A 17,500-nucleotide genomic window follows, 5' to 3' on the forward strand; every position below is an offset into this window, starting at 1 on the left:
ATGCTTGGTCTTTTAAAGTACACTTTTTAATGTCATAATGCTTTTCTGTAGAATTCTACTCCATCTGTGTTTTACTTGTGCCTTCTACATAAGTAGGCAACGCTAGCTTGGAACATTTAATAGAAGACAAGCAAATTATTGTGAGAATACAGCATGGAGCCAGGAAGGTATCAAAAAAACTGAAAAAATTAAGCTATAAGTTCAAATGTACAACCTCACATCTAAGTATAAAAATCTCTTGTATAAAAAATATTAATTAGAAATAAAATTAATTAGAAAAAGTATTAAAAAATGTTAATTAAAAAGTTTAAGGTTGGGAGTAACTTATATAGCATAGTTAACTATTCATATATAACTTATAGCATAGTTAACTGTTTCCTTTTTATTAATTCCACCAAGAACTATTCACTTAGAAAAACACAGCAACTATTTGCTCTTTTCAATTGTTACTGTATTACCAACTCATGGAACACCCTACCAAATAATGTAATCTACTCTGTCTCTGTTAACAGCTTCAAAGCAAGACTTAATAGGTTCCAAGTTTACAACAGCTCAAAATTCCCTTAAGTGAGGTTGCTTGATCTTCTCCTAAAGATCTCTTCACAAATACTAACTATAATTGGATAATCTACATTTAGTGTTCAATTTTTTTTTGTTTTGTGTCCATTTTTACTTTTGTTGTAACAAATACTGCTTCTAATATTTACTAGTATTTAACAATATTTACTGCTTACTACAATATTTACTATTTATATTTTAATTGTTTTTAATTATGTTAAGGTGGCGCTTCAACTTGGTTTATCTCATTATGAAATTGCAGATTTATGTTTGGATACACTTGATCGACTTCAAAAGAAGTTAAATGAATCAGATATGGAGAGTATAGTGACATTAGTTCTTCCATATTTTAACGATTACATACAACCTATATTCAAAGAAGGTGAAATTTACTTTTACTTTTTTAGAACAACAATTTAGAATTTTTCATAGTGAAATAATGAATATATTTTCCTCATGATAGATGATAGTTACACAGAGCATGTTACTTTAACAAAAAGTGAAAGAAAAATTAAAAGAGTTCCTATTCGATATCTTAAAGCTTTAGCAATGTCACCAAAAGTAAATTTTATTAATTTTGATAAATTTACTATAAATTAAACTAGAATAAACTTCTTGCTCAAGAGTATTGTGCAATTCTTAGTAATTTTTTGTTTTTTGTTTTATAATAGTTGCTTTTAAATAGGTAATAAGAGTTTAAAAAAAAAGTTGTTATTTACAAGGATTTGTCAGAATCCCCTTTGTTTAACCTGGAGTTGCGTATTGTTAAGTTTCTTGGATGCTTGGGCGGAAGATTAAGCATTGGTATTTTGCAGAATGCTGCAAAATTTAGTAAACATATAGTTTGGGACACCAATCAGCATTTGCCATTTGCCCTTCCATTTCGTGATATGAAACCAACAATTTATCTAGGTACCAACTTGGTGTATATATGTAGAAATATAAGTAGATCAAAGTGTATATATGTAGAAATATAAGTACACAAGTTTATATAAAATAGTAGAAATGAATATTTTAAAGTATATAAATATATTCAGCAATAAGTATTTTTTCTTATCGTAAAAATGTTTTTTTTTACTTGTGGAAATATATTCTCAAGTCGAGATATTTTTTTACTTTATTTAAGATATGTTTGTTCCTCGTGTTGTGGAGCTTGCATTGTACTCAAGCAACAGACAAATCAAAGTAGTTTCAAGTGAGCTTTTGCATGGATTGGTTATATTTATGCTTGGTATAGAGTCTCAGCAACAAGGAAAACGAACTTCACAAACGGTTTTTTTCTATTTTATTTATGTAGTAATAAATTTATTCTTAAGATTCATACTGCTGTTTTATACTGCTTTATTCTAAAAACTATTTATAACTGGTCTTATACCAGTAGACTTTTTTCATCACTGATTCTTGCAAAAGCTATAAAATTAAGGTAATTAAAGCTTTCTTATATGAATAAAAACATTTGTTATGTAAGGTATTATTCAGGTATTCATTTCAGGATCAGTTTTCTTTTATATTCGTAATAATGACTAAAATTACCCTTTACTGCTGACTCAACGAGAGGTCAGTAGTAAAGGATAACTTAAAAAGACATATTGTTGTGGACTCATTAAACTTTTTCTTTGATTTCACTTTGACTTTGAGTTGATTCAGTTACTCTTACTGACTTGCTATTTATCAATATAAGAATATTTATCAATATATGAATATCAACAATATTGCGATGGCTATTAAATAAATAAGTTTTGTTTGGGTTAAAATTCATCAGCCACTGCAAGCCACAACTGTCACAAAAGAGAAATTTAAGATCAGCTGCCTATTTTAAATTATCTAAAAGTGATGACCTTTTTTCAAAAAAAAGTATACAGTATCAGCAGGTAGAGCCACTTTAGAGTATTGATGATTTTTAGACTATCAGAAAGGTAGTTAATGTAGAAAGTTAATATATTAGAGAAACTGAGCACAAGCCAGAGAATCTCAATAGATCAGTTCATAAAAATTATATTCAATAAAATGCTACGACTCATACTATTGTCCTAGCTACCAAAACTAAACGCTAGCTACCAAAACTTCCAGCTAAAAAAGAACTTGGTATTTCGTAATTTTAGACTGCATTTAATTTTTTACTTCAGTCTGGTTACCTTAAATATTTTATAATCTTATTATTAGATAAAGTTGTCAGTTTTAAGTCAGCAAATTTGACATGATGATATAAAAGTAATTATAAGATGATGTTTTAATTTTTTTTTTTAAATAAAAAAGATAAAAAATTTCTATTTAGTGTACCTAGTTATAAATGATTTATATAAGTACTAATTATTTAATTAGGTATCTATGGAGCGTTTGTATAAGGAAATTTTTCCAGCACTCATCAAACTTTCTTGCAGCCAAGAGCAGGTTTTTTTTAAAAAATCTCTTCCATTAATATATATATATATATATATATATATATATATATATATATATACATACATTACATACATACATACATACATACATACATACATACATACATACATACATATATATATATATATATATATATATATATATATATATATATATATATATATATATATATATATATATATATATATATATATAAATATATATATATATATATATATATATATATATATATATATATCAGGCCTTGTTACGAGATTTCGCTGCGTAGCGAAAACGCGTAACGCATTTCTAAGTAACTCAACTCAGCAAATATATTTTGCATCGTTAGAAGCTATATTGCGTCACTAGCGTCTTTTCAAGTACCGCATTGTAATTAAAGTTATTTTATTAACGCGTTAAAAATCATACAAACTGTTTGTTTTTTTCTCACTATAACAAAAGTTACAAATAAAATCTAAGTTCTTATTAAAAAAATCATTTTTATTATTTTTTTCAAATATGAACTAAATTTTTATTTTGAAAAAAATATTTTTTTCATGAAACGTAAAATATTTGTTTATTTATTTTCTTATGATTTTATATTTGGTTTTTGGTTATTTTATTAACTGTTAATACATTTTTTCTTATTTAATTTGTGAACTCTTTTTAATAATGTTTTTAAACAATAAAGTTTTTTTTTGTTATTTATCAGTTACCGATAACATATTCGTGATCATAATTTATTTTCATAAATTAAATGAACGTCATTAAAACTTTACGTTATTGAATTAACAATAAACAAAATATCTTATTAATAAAATATTTACATCAAAATAAATCGTGCATTTTTTAAACTTATTATGACTAAAAATAATTTTTATATTTAAAAGGAATTTATATATTTAATTCCTTAAGATAAAACTTAAAACACTTTTTTTTTTTAACTAATTTTTAATAACAAAAAAAAAATTATGAAACAAACTGTTTCTTTAACAAAAAAATCTATTATTTTACAATTGCGGTTAAATGCTTTTACTTACGACTTTATTTCTTCTGAATAAATGTCACGTTAACGTTAATCAAAAGATAATTTAAATATTCTAAAAGATTTAAGTTTTTGCGTAGCGCAAAACTGCTGACCGCGTAGGCAAATCGCCTTTTCGCAAGCAAAATGCGAGCTGCGTAACGCTTCTTAACAAGGCCTGATATATGTATATATATATATGTATATATATAAAAATATATATATATAAAAATATATATATATAAAAATATATATATATAAAAATATATATATATATATATATATATATATATATATATATATATATATATATATATATATATATATATATATATATATATATATATATATATATATATATATATATATGGTTGTGTTTGTGTGTAATGCTTTTGTAATGCTAACACTGCAGTTTTGATTTAAATTACCTAAAAGTAGCAATTTTTATTAAATTTATTTTAAGGTTATTTTTTAGTTAATGCTTAGTGATTTATAGATTATATTTACAGATTTAGAGATTATAAATCACTAAGTTAGTTTTCAGTTTTATTTGTGTGTTTAAATTGATCAATATTAAAATAATATACATTTTGTTATTAATATTGATATTTGACATCTGTTTTTTTTTAAATCATTTATTTTTCTTTAATATTTGTAAATAGAAATGTTTTTTTTATTTGTAAATACAAATGTTTTTAAAAGATTACTATAAACAACAAAAATTTTTTTTGGACACAGCTAATACTCTCTAAATAAAGTTTTGTATTGTATTGTAGTTGTATTTTATAAAACTTGGTTGAGATTGGAGCTAAGAAAAGTTATTTACATTTAAAGTTTATTTTGATTGCATAATTCATATAGCTCATTTCCTATAATTTTAAGTCTTTTATAATTTCATGCACTTTTTTAAATTTTGTCAACTTATTTATAACAGCCAGCTACAAGTTTTACTGTAAAAAAAGAAAAGAAAAAAATTCTTCGTTGTCTAGAAATCACAGTCTAAAAGTAAAAAAATTATGAAAAATACGAACTTTAGGAAGCCATAACTATTAAAGCCAACTTAGCAACAAGAATTTGTTTATATTAGAACATAGCTGTGGGTTTAATCTTCATCTAAAAAAATACAATTGCGCATGGTTGCATTGGCATCTCAAAACACGTTTTTTCTAAACACGTTTTAGAAAAAACTGTTCCAACTTTAGACCGCTTTAAAAAAAGAAGCCAATTTCAAAAACCACTTCAAAAAAAAAAGCCATATTTTAAAAATACCTTAACTGGAAATATGTTCATAAAAGTGTAATCTACCATATACAAAAAAGTTTATGTGCAATCTTAACTTAGTCTCTAAAAAAATCAGTTTGAAAAATGAATAAAGTATCAAAAAAATCATAAAATTTCATAAGGATACATATTAAGGACATCATGTTTTTGATTGCTTACAAAGAAGTATATTTTATATACATTTTTATTTTATATACTATTGAGGAAATTATATTATAAATTAATTACCCTAAATTCAACATCCTTGGCATTATCGTAAAATTTAACCCCCAAATTTACTTGATTATTGTTTTGGAATAGTTTCCTTAATAACAATACACAGAGGAATACGCTTCCTCTGTGTATTGTTATTAAGGAAACTAATCAAAAAATAAATTGCTAATTACAGTACTTTTGTCCTGCGTTGAGTAGTGTGTAATTGTATTAAAAGCTCATGTTCATCAAAACACAATGAATTAGCTAGAAAAATAACAAAGAAAATCAACACATTGCAAATAAACTAAACTTTAAATAATAAATAGTTAAATAATAATTTAAAATAAAGTAAACTTTGTTTGCTATCACATTTTCTTTTTTCTGATTATTATTGGTAAGAAATAATTAAGAATTAATGGTGATGAATCATTGTTATCAGGTGAAGCTATCAAGAATGTCAGTTTGTATCATTCAATACAGTATTTTGCTGAACATATGAAATTGTGGAGACTTTGATATTGGGCAAGGTGTTGATCAACTATATAGTTGCATTACATTTGTATCTGACTATTAAATCCTTTTTCCATATAGTCCAACAGATAAATGTCAACAAATATGCACAAAAAAATTTTAAAAAGCCAAAAGCAAGAGAAGACAGACAGCTACGCAATCTAATTTTCTGTCAAGAGAGTGGTTGTAGTGCATCATTTATTAACAGGACGAAGTACATTTTAATTTTCTTATTCTCAAAGTTCCTTGCTGTATAAATACTTCATGGAAGGTAAACAGACAGGTAAGAAAATGAGTCCAGCTAGGCAGAGAAGTTACTTTGTAAAGATTTAGATCCCCACCAATATGTTGTTTTGTAGCAGATTAAATTTTCGATTTTTAAATTTTTGAGGCCAAAAAGTATAAAGAAGGATCACTGAAAAAACTGGTAGAAACAGCAAGCAATCAGCTAATTGACAAAGAAGAACTGAATAATAAAGACAATTATGATAACTGGTAAAAATATTGAAAATAACGATGAAGATAATGAAAATGAATTGGAATGGCAATACAAGAACAGGTGAATGTTATAATATAATATATTATAACAGTATTTAAAATAAATTACTGACATATTTAAATGTCAACAACAGATAACTCTCTGGTTTTAATATATGCTTTTTTTTTTGTATCTGTGAATTCATTAATACTTTTTAGTATCAGTGAATTGTTTCTATTATCAGTGCATTTGTTTAACAGGTACATTTTATTATCAATAAGTTAGCTGCTTATAAGAGAGACAATTGGGTGGCTGTAGAACATAATAGCATATTGTACCGCAGTATAGTTACATAGTTAAATTTTTTTATTTGGTGTCTTCTGAAATACAATGTTTAAACATTGTTTTATTCTAATGTAGTTATTTAATTTAATAATTTGTTTCACTGTTCAGATTAATAAGGATAGCGTAAGTGTTACTTGCATGGAATACTTAGCATGTGACAAAAACTGTTTTAAATAACCAGTAAGAGAGCAAATCCTTAACTAAGAGGAAGATCAAATTTTATTTCAAATATTCCAATCAACCCATGATCACTGTAAGCAACTTTGATAAAGTTAACATTATTTTAGATAGCATACTTCTTTGTAGGAAATAAGTAGAACATTTTTGATTCAATTTATTCTACCACTAACATACTAGTTTTTATATGATATTGTAAAGTATTTTATATATTATTATATATAAAATTCTTTACATAGATTTAGATATATAATTTATTATATATCTATGTATATATTATAAAGAAAACTAGATTTTATCTTTTTTCAAATTGATTTTTCTAGAGTAAGTTAAGATTGCACGTAAATTTTTATTTATATGGCAGTCTACATTTTTTGTGTAGATTGCCATATAAAAAAGTCTATATTTTCAGTTAATATTTTTTTCAAATCTTTTGGCTTCAGTTTTTATAACGGTATAAAGTTGGAACATTTTTTTTTTAAACATGTTTTTAACTGCTGATTTTTTGAGATATGTATGCAACCAAGCGCAATTATTTTTTCTAATGGAAGATTAGACCCAAGCTAACATATGGCATAAAAAAGTCTGCGTGGCTATGTTGGTTTCAATAGTAATGGCTTCTTAAAGTTCGTACTTTTTCACAATTATTCTACTTTTAGACTATGATTTATAGACAGCGAATAACTTTTTATTTTTTATTTTTCTAGTAAAACTTGTAGCTGGCTGTTATAAATAATTTGAAAAAGCATTTTAAAATAAATAATATTCCAGTTATAGCTTCTTAAAGTATGACATAATGCAGAGTAAGCAAGTTGACTAAAGTTTGTTTGATTTTTAAAGTACCGCCATGTTCAAACAACAAATATTTAGACCAAAATATTTTGTATTTATTAAAGCATCTATTATCAAGAGCAGAATTAGTGACATTCAGTTGTTTTTTTCCTTAAAAATTGTTTGATTCTTAAGGACAATGGTTCTTAAATATTAACAAATAATGTTAATAAAACAATTATTTATATTATTAATAATATTATTATAAAATTTTTTTAAAATTATTTTTCGGTTAATATATTTTGTTTTGAAATAAATATCTGGTATGTAATTTATTGAAATAGGTATCTGAACAACTTTTCAGTCCATTGTTGTTTCAAATTATACATTGGTTTACAGGAAGATCAAAATATGAAAGTCCTGAAACTTTTGTTTTATTGGATGCAATACTTGTATGTTACTTACATTTTTTTGATTATATGAAATATTTGTATGTGTTTTTCAACTTTTCATGCCATAAAACTTTTTTATACTGTATGTATGTATGTATGTATGTATGTATGTATGTATGTATGTATGTATGTATGTATGTATGTATGTATGTATGTATGTATGTATGTATGTATGTATGTATGTATGTATGTATGTATGTATGTGTGTATGTATGTATGTATGTATGTATGTATGTGTGTATGTATGTATGTATTTATGTATCTATGTATCTATGTATCTATGTATGCATGTATATATATATATATATATATATATATATATATATATTATATATATATATATATATATATATATATATATATATATATATAGATATATATACTATAGCGTGATTAGATAACTAGTTTGTACTAGTTTTTTGATCTGTCTTTATAGCATACAGGTTTTCAGAAAAAGGAGAAATAACAAAGAATAGTAAAAAAAAAAAAAGATTGCTGCCCCATGCCAAACCTTCAGTAGATGTAGTGGCACTCCTTTGTGACAGCAGGCTATAAGATAGCCAATGTATGTACTGAAGCCCCTGGCAGTAGGCTATTTTAGTGTGATGTCAGATATGTTATCTAAAAGTGCATTTTTAGCTATAAATATATATATATATATATATATATATATATATATATATATATATATATATATATATATATATATATATATATATATATATATAGTTCTATAGTTTGTTGGCTTTAGGAAGAGCGGAAGGAAAAAAGTGATTCTTACGCCAACACATACGTCACTTTTAATTACTTTTGACTTTCGTCCAGCATTTCCGTGTTGGACGAAAGTAAAAACCATTAATTTAATTACAAATTAATCGTTTTTTAAAAAAACCACAAAAACGCAAATTTAATTGACCAGAATGTTTTTAAAAACATTCTGAATGTTTTTAAAACATTTTAAATGTTTTTAACAATATAAACAATGTTTTTATTTTTATTTTTTTTAATAAAATGTTTTTATTTTTATTTTTTTTAATAAAATGTTTTTATTTTTATTTTTTTTACTGTAAATCGTGCGCGGAGTGTTGCTACATCGACTATCTTATAGCCTGACTCGCAAGGGAGTGCTGCTACATCGACTGACAAATAGCCTGACTCGCAAGGGAGTGCTGCTACATCGACTGACAAATAGCCTGACTCGCAAGGGAGTGCTGCTACATCGACTGACAAATAGCCTGACCCGCAAGGGAGTGCTGCTACATCGACTGAGGGTTTGGTTGGGGCAGGCAGTCTATCATTATTAAAAAAAAAAAATTCCGGTCTTGCATTTTAATTTTTACTTTTTGTCAACAAAATATCGAAAAAACTTTCGGACATCTAAGGGTTCTATATATATACATATATATATATATATATATATATATATATATATATATATATATATATATATATACATATATATATATATATATATATATATATATATATATATATATATATATATATATATATATATATATATATATGTATGTATATATATATATATAGAGTTGCAACTCAAAAAAAACCTGCACGTTTTTTTTATAAAAAACAAGTTTTTTTTGCAAAAAAAACAGGCCTGTCCTAGAAACATGTTTTTAATTGTTTTTTTTGTTTTTTTTAGGTGTCCATTAAATTTTATATATCAATTATCCTTTAAAAAGTTACAGTGTCAGTAAACCTTCAAAATATACATGTTTTTTATTAAATGTAATGTATTTTACCCTATATAATATTTCTTACAAATTTATAGAGTTGCAACCCAAAAAAAACGGTTTTTTTCTTCTTAAAAACTGTTTTTTATAGTTTTTTTTATTTTTTATTTTTTTAGTATTTATTAAATTTAAGGTATTAATAATACTTGAAACAGTTTCAGAGGCATTAAACCTTCAAAATATGAATGTTTTCTATTAAATAAAATGCATATTTAAAAAAAAAAAAGTATTAAATATTAAAAAAAAAAATTAAGTAATTTTTTTAACATATCTCAAAAAAACTATACTAGTAGCTACTAGTTAATTGTAAGTATAACACTACTGAATGAATTAAATAAAAATGTTATTTCAGCAGTGTTATTTCATTCATAAAAATGAATGAAATATCACTGCATTGCAAAATACAAAAATGAACTAACAGTTATATAAAATTTACTTTAATGTTTTATTTACTTTTGTTTATTACTTTTGTAAAATTTTAGTAGTTTATTTCTTTATTTTATATATTTCAATTTTAAACAGAGTTTAAAATTGAAATTTTAACTAGTTTTAATTATTGGAATTTAAAATTTAAATAGTTTGGTTTATTTTGAAGATTTAATTTTGTTTTTTATTAGTTTTTTTATCTTGGATTCATTTGAGTTTAGAAAATTTAAATCATTTTTTTCAAATGTTTATTCAAATTGCAATTAGATAGCTAAAATTTTATTTATTTAAAAAGTATTCAAGTAAATAAAAATAACACAATAACTAAGTTTGTATAACTAATGAAAAAAACTTAATATTAAACAATTTTAAAAATATTGTCTATATTTATTTAAAAAAAAAAGAAATCTAAAAAAAAAAAAGCCAGGCAGAAAGAAACGTTTTGTAGCTACATTGTTTAATGAGGCACCTTTAGAATCTGGAGGTTCTAAAATTCAACAAGTTATATGCAAATTTTGCAGCTTAAAGCTATCAAAAAATGGCACTCGAATGACCGAGCACATTGCAAAATGTATGAAATGTGGAGATCAAATAAAAAACAAATATTTGAATGATATGCCTTTTAAACAAAAGAAAGTTCAAACTGAACTAATGATGGAAGAAGATATTCCTGAAAACTTACCTATTCAATGTATGGAAAAAAAGGAAAAAATATGTTTATCATCTGCTATATTGCAAATTCCAATTGAGTCCTTCTTTCGAACCCCAAGCTGTTGTGGAAACCAAAGTAGGTCTACAACCCTTAAGTTTGGAGACTGTAAGCCAAATAAAACCAATTCAGATAAGCCTCCCTTGAAACGATTGCATTCTTCAACAAGATTTCCATTCACACCTCAGAAAAATAAAATTGCATCCTACATTTTCTCGGACAAAATGACTAATGAACAAATAGTAAGAATTATATTTAGAATATTTAATACTTTCAAATATTTAGCAAACTTTATTTAGTACATAAGTAATTTTTGTAATAACAATTTTTGTAAATTTCATGTTTTTACAGGATGAATCGCAAATGGGTTTAGCACGCGCTGTCTATGTTACTGGGTGCTCATTAAGAGTTTTTGAAAATAAACTATGGATAGACAGCTTTGCAAAATTGAGACCTGCATTTAAATTACCTAACCGTGATATGTTGTCTAATACCCTACTTGAAAGGGTTTATAATGAAACCTCAACTACCGTTAAAGAACTTGTGGGAACTGCTTTAAGTGTAGCAATTTTGTGTGATGGGTGGAGCAATATCAGGCAAGGAAAATATGATTTAAAATAGTAGGACTATTTATCTACGTTCTGATTTGTGCACTAGTATAGGAGTATCCAATACCTAGATACTTTTAAACGTTGTATAACAAAATTATGTAATAATGTAAGCTACACATGTATAATTTAGGTGCATTCTAACTTCATGTGTATAATTCATAAATAATAAAAATCAGTAATAAAGATAGATTTTACTATTTACAGGAATGAAGGAATCATTAATTTTGTTGTAACGGTACCTCAACCTATATTTTGGACCAGCATAGAAACAGGTAGTCTTTTTAGATTAATTTTAGTTATCATGTCTTCAGAATTGTCAGATAGCAAGTTTTATTTTAAATTCTCCAAAGTTGTAAAGTTTTTCAAAAATATTTAAATTTTTATAGTTTATTATAATTATTAAACGTATAACTCTTTATTTAGGCGCAGAAAGTCATACTGGCGAATATATGGCAAACATAGTTAAAAAAATAATATGCGATGTTGGACCTATGAAAGTTCTTGGTGTTTGTACTGATAATGCAGCCAATATGAAAAAAGCATAGCAACTAATAGTTACTGAATTTCCTCACATATATCCTTATGGATGCCTGGCACATACCTTAAATTTAATTTTTACTGATGCGAGTAACTTGAAATCAATAGCAGATTCCCAAAGAAATTGCACAATGGTGGTAAAAGGGATAAAGAACTCTCAAATTTTATCAGTTTTGTTAAAACAACATCAGCAGAAATCAGGACAAATCATTCAACAATCACTAAAGCTTCCAGTAACAACTAGGTTTATTAAAAATTAATTTTATAATAAAATTAAACATAAAAACATAAAAAATAAAACATAAAAAGTATTATTATAAATTTTTAAAAAATTTATATTACATTATAAATCATAATACTTAGTATGGAAATAACATTAGGCAAATAAATATTTAATTATAAATAAATATATTCTTCAGATTATAATTCAATTATACATTGTATGAAAAGTCTTCATAACAACAGATTAGCACTACGGGGATTAGCTATTGACGATGAAGCAAAATCTCTTGCTAAGCCTATTCAAAACCTATTGTTGTCAGAAGTGTTCTGGGATAAAGTGGATGGGTTTATCAAGTTATTAAAACCAATAGCCATAGCCATTGCAGCAGTTGAAGGAGATAAATTAAGTCTCTCCATTGTTGCAAAAACATTTTCAGATTTAGAAAAGTCTTTTCAGGACAATATCCTTTGCAGTCCAATTCTAAAAAGCAAGGAAAATGCTATGATGGAAATAATTGCCAAAAGAAGGAAATTTCACATTCAAAACATTCATCTTGCTGCAAATTTAGTGGATCCACGTTATAAAGGATGTCATATCTCTGGAGATGAAAAGGTGAGTATTTCAGAATTTAATCCTCATTTAAATTAATTGAAAAAAAAGGAAATTATATTTAAAATGAATTAAGATGCCTTATTTAAAACATCTTCTTTAGATTGATGCCATTGAAACGCTACATAAATTAGGAAAAATGGATTCTTCTATTAAAGAATGTGATGACAAAATTTTGGGTGAGATAGCTGATTATAGATCAAACGAAGGGCTATAGATCAAACGAAGGCAAAACCTTTTATATGGGCTTCAGTAAAACATTCATCTCCTGTAAGTTGGTGGAAGGGAATATGTTGTTCTTGTGCTCCAATACTATCAATATTGCAAGTAAAATTTTATTACTTCCACCAACAAGTGCTGCAGTCGAAAGTTCATTTAGTAGACAATCTTGGATCCACAATCAAAAACGGAATAGATTAACAAATGACAGAGCTTCAAAATTAGTATTTATATCACATAATTTACAACTCAAAAATCTAAAATATAATGCAGAATCATCAACAAGTCAAAGCCTAGAATTTTTTCTGGACAATGGTACTTTACAGAGTTTAGAGTCAGAGGTATCAAGTGACTCTGAAGAATATGGATTTGACTTTACAATAGAAGACCTTAATGAAGAAGAAAGCCAGAATACAGAGTCTTTTGTTAATTAAAAATAATTTTTTCAAGTGATGTACTATATATTTATCATATATCATGTTACTATTATATATTGTATTATATTTATAATAAAAATAGAAATTAAATAAAAGTAAATAATTTTTTTTAATCTAAAAAAACAAAAAAAACACAATTAAAAAAAAACGGTTTTTTTTTTGCAACTCTCTCTCTCTCTCTCTCTCTCTCTCTCTCTCTCTCTCTCTCTATATATATATATATATATATATATATATATATATATATATATATATATATATATATATATATATATATATATATATATATATATATATATATATATATATATATATATATAAATATATATATATATATTAAGTTTTTTGTTGATGAGGTTCCCTTTAAACCTAAAAACTTGGCTTTAACCTAACAATGTTCAGTGGTAGCAGTATTAAATCAAAGGTTGTCATTTAGAAATTTTTTGATTTAAACTCTTCCAATTTTTAGCTTACAAATCTCTTACCAAAAGTAAGCTTTTTATTTTTAATAAAAAATTTTATTTGTTAATATTAACATTACATGTGTGCAGCATAAAAATTTTTTGTTAAATTTAATTTGATTTCAACTAAATTGACTATAAACCGTTTAAAGTCGAAATTAGTCAACTTTGAAAAATCAAATAGTCAATTTAATCGACTATGGGTTTTTTACTAGTCAACTCAAAGTTGATTTAGTAGATTAATAATTTAAAAATCCATATATCTATTCATTCAATTTAATTTTTTCAATCTTTAGTTTTTGTATGTTCAATTAATAACAATAGCATGTGCTATTACAACTTTTACATGGCACCTAGCTTTTTGTTTACCATCTATCTAAGTAATTTTTTATACCTTAAACTTTCGTTTATATATTTCATTAATTTTCTGTTTGTTTTTTTGTTTATTCTATGTTTGTGATTGTTGAAAATACTTTCATACAGGGTTGTTCCAAGCTGAATTGGGGCCCTGGGGCAAAATTAAATTGTGAAGCAGTAAAATCTAAATGTTATTTATACAATTCTTTTGCAAATATGATTGCATATTGCACTATTTGAATTGCTTGCCTAAGCTAAAAATTTTTGTTTTGAGATATAACCAGTTTTAAGTCACTTGATATTAGAGAAATTTGTTAACTGGTGGTTTCTAACAATAATGATAATCTAGAACTTTTTTTTTTTTTTTAAACATCTTTGCTTCCAACAAGGCTGCAAGCATCCACTAATTAAAGTTGGAAGTTACTGGAAGAGAAAAGATGAAGATTGTAGAGCAAGATAACGATTGACAGACAACTTAAAGGATTGCAAATTATATAAATCAGGAAAGCTAGATGAAGGAAGCAAATTCCAAAGAAATGATGTTTGAGGAAAAAAACTAGACGAATAAGAGTTTTTGGAGCACTTAGGAACAGTCACAGAAAAAGGATGAGACTTAATTGAATGGCAAGTAACGCGAGAATGAATTTTAGTAGATGGCTCAATAGACGCTAGCTCTTTAGAGCAGTGCCCATTATAGTATTTGTTGTAAAGAGAAAGAGAAGCAACATTACGACAACGTGATAATGGTTGGAAGTGCAAGAGCAGGTCCAACTATGTTTGCAATGCATTTTTGCACCTTGTCTAAAAGAACTTGCACAAGTTTTACTATTTGGCTACCTAAAAGTATAAATTTTCATAAGATGTTTATAAAAATGTTGATAATTGGTCATTAAACAAAAACTAATTAATTGGCTAATACAAGAAAACTACATTGTAGAACAATTATATGCCATTGAAACCTGTATGTTGTACTGTAGCTCAAGTTGACTCTGCACAAACCACCAGACAAAGCACAATTTATTGAGTGGAATAAAGAATCGATAAGATATCGTCTAGTTCCTAACAACTGTCAGGAACTAGACTATATCTTATCGATTTTTTATTCCTATAGATGATTTTAGAGCTATGGATGATTTTAGAATTTTGGTATAGTTTAGTGGTATGGCTTGCATACTAGCATTGTTGTGGCAATTTTTAAGCTTTTCTTAACTCTAAGACAAATTTTTTCTGTCTCTATTAAGGTATTTTTTGAATATATTCTCATATTTGATTGTTGTTCTTTTTCTTTATGATTTTTATTTACCCATTAGTCTTTTTGTTATGGCACTTATTTATCCACAAGGTTATTACTAAATTGTGGATGCCTTAATATCAGTTATGCTGATGAGAAACTGTTTGTCTTTTGCATTAACCAGTTAACTAAGGCATTTCTAAGCCAGATCTTCATTGTTTTTGTAAGCTTGTCCTTAAATTCATTAATATTTTGAATATTTTTGTCTGTGTTTCTATTAGTATAGTTGATTTTCAGCAGATTTTTTTACCTTTTTGAATAATCTCAAAATTTCTTCTGCTATTTTCTTTCGTTTGATTGTTTTGTATATTTGTTTTATTATAAAATGCTAGAATTGAGTTAGTTATTTGACTTGCAGCATCTGTCTTTATTTGGAATATGTTGATGATGTGCCATTTATAATGGAAAAAAAAAAAAAAAGAAATGAAAAGGCTAAAAAGCAACAACATTAGGTAAAACTATGGAGCAAAATAAATCTCTTCAAATCTTTTTTCCAAATAGTTTTAGGAAGAATGAACAAGGATGAAGGATAAACATTGGTTAATATAATATTCTAACTAACTTCTTAGTAAGTTTACAAATATTTGAAAAACTATTTTTAGCTTGAAAAATTTGCTACCACTAAACATTGCCTAATTTTTAATAAAGTTTAAAACTTTTACTTTTTATGATCATCAAAGATGAATGAATGGATGAGAAATTCATTTCATGAGACAAATGGATGAGATTCATTTCATGAATTTCATACATTTAAAAAAGTCATGCTAAATAAGAGAACATATCGAAAATTTCAACACCCTAATAATAATGTTTAGGATGGTGTATCAGATCCTGATAATAGTGCTGTGAGAGACTTCAGTGCAAAATGTGTAAAAGAATTTCTGACATGGTCAATAAAGCAAACAACGGAAAAGGTTTTTTTAACACTTTTCATAATTTAATATTGAAATAGTTATTTTTTTGCAAGTGTTTTCTTTATCATTTTAGCAAATGGAATCAAATCCAGGAAATCCAAAAAGGCTTTTCAAGCGAATGATTAGTTTAGCTTGCCATCCCAATCCTTATAAAAGAATATCTGCTGCTATTGTTTTTAACAATTGTTACACTGTTTTCAGGTATTTATGTTGTTACAGTTTTTAGGTATTTATGTTGTTACACTGTTTTCAAGTATTTTAAGAACTTTTTTTTTACAAACAAGCTTCACTAGAAGTAAAATACAACAAATATAAGTTATATAAAAAAATTTATTTGAATTAATGTATTAATTTTTAGAGAGGAGGAAATTCTTGTGAATACATTTATCTTGGAGTTACTTATAGTATATATAAATGGCCTATCACTTTCACATAAAGATGAAAAATCGTTTGGTATGTCAAAAAATGCTTAAAAAATTGTATTTTTCATAATTAGTTTTGAACTCTAACTTTGAAATCTATCATTAGAAATTTATTGAGCTTTCATCTCATATTTTCAGGAAGCATTGACCAATATGAACTGTCTTTGCAGCACATGGAAAAGATTATTAAAAAGAAATGTGATATATTGCTAAAACCTTTCAAAAATAGGCGTCACCCAACGTATCTAAAGTTTTCTTTTGTCTAATTTTGTAAAGTTTTTTGAGCTAAAAGTTTTTTATTTTATTTACTTTTATTGATTAATTTAAGGCAATTTAAAGATACCACTGATTTTAACC

The 17,500-nt window shown here is 25.6% G+C and overlaps 1 protein-coding gene across 1 annotated transcript in view; it reads left to right on the forward strand.

Annotated features, from left to right (window-relative positions):
* LOC100210864 (DNA-dependent protein kinase catalytic subunit) overlaps positions 1 to 17,500 on the forward strand; it is a 203,249-nt gene that overhangs the window by 52,133 nt on the left and 133,616 nt on the right. Inside the window, exons 26-36 of the mRNA XM_065800401.1 lie at positions 781 to 940; positions 1,022 to 1,119; positions 1,281 to 1,470; positions 1,685 to 1,830; positions 2,881 to 2,949; positions 8,066 to 8,173; positions 16,623 to 16,721; positions 16,795 to 16,922; positions 17,080 to 17,174; positions 17,282 to 17,384; positions 17,472 to 17,500. The exon at positions 17,472 to 17,500 is cut by the window's right edge and continues 105 nt beyond it. Coding sequence (XP_065656473.1) covers positions 781 to 940; positions 1,022 to 1,119; positions 1,281 to 1,470; positions 1,685 to 1,830; positions 2,881 to 2,949; positions 8,066 to 8,173; positions 16,623 to 16,721; positions 16,795 to 16,922; positions 17,080 to 17,174; positions 17,282 to 17,384; positions 17,472 to 17,500 — 1,225 coding nt within the window. The remainder of the gene's footprint in view (positions 1 to 780; positions 941 to 1,021; positions 1,120 to 1,280; positions 1,471 to 1,684; positions 1,831 to 2,880; positions 2,950 to 8,065; positions 8,174 to 16,622; positions 16,722 to 16,794; positions 16,923 to 17,079; positions 17,175 to 17,281; positions 17,385 to 17,471) is intronic.

This window comes from Hydra vulgaris, chromosome 06 (assembly GCF_038396675.1).
Source record: "Hydra vulgaris chromosome 06, alternate assembly HydraT2T_AEP".
NCBI classification, from domain to species: Eukaryota; Metazoa; Cnidaria; class Hydrozoa; order Anthoathecata; family Hydridae; genus Hydra; species Hydra vulgaris.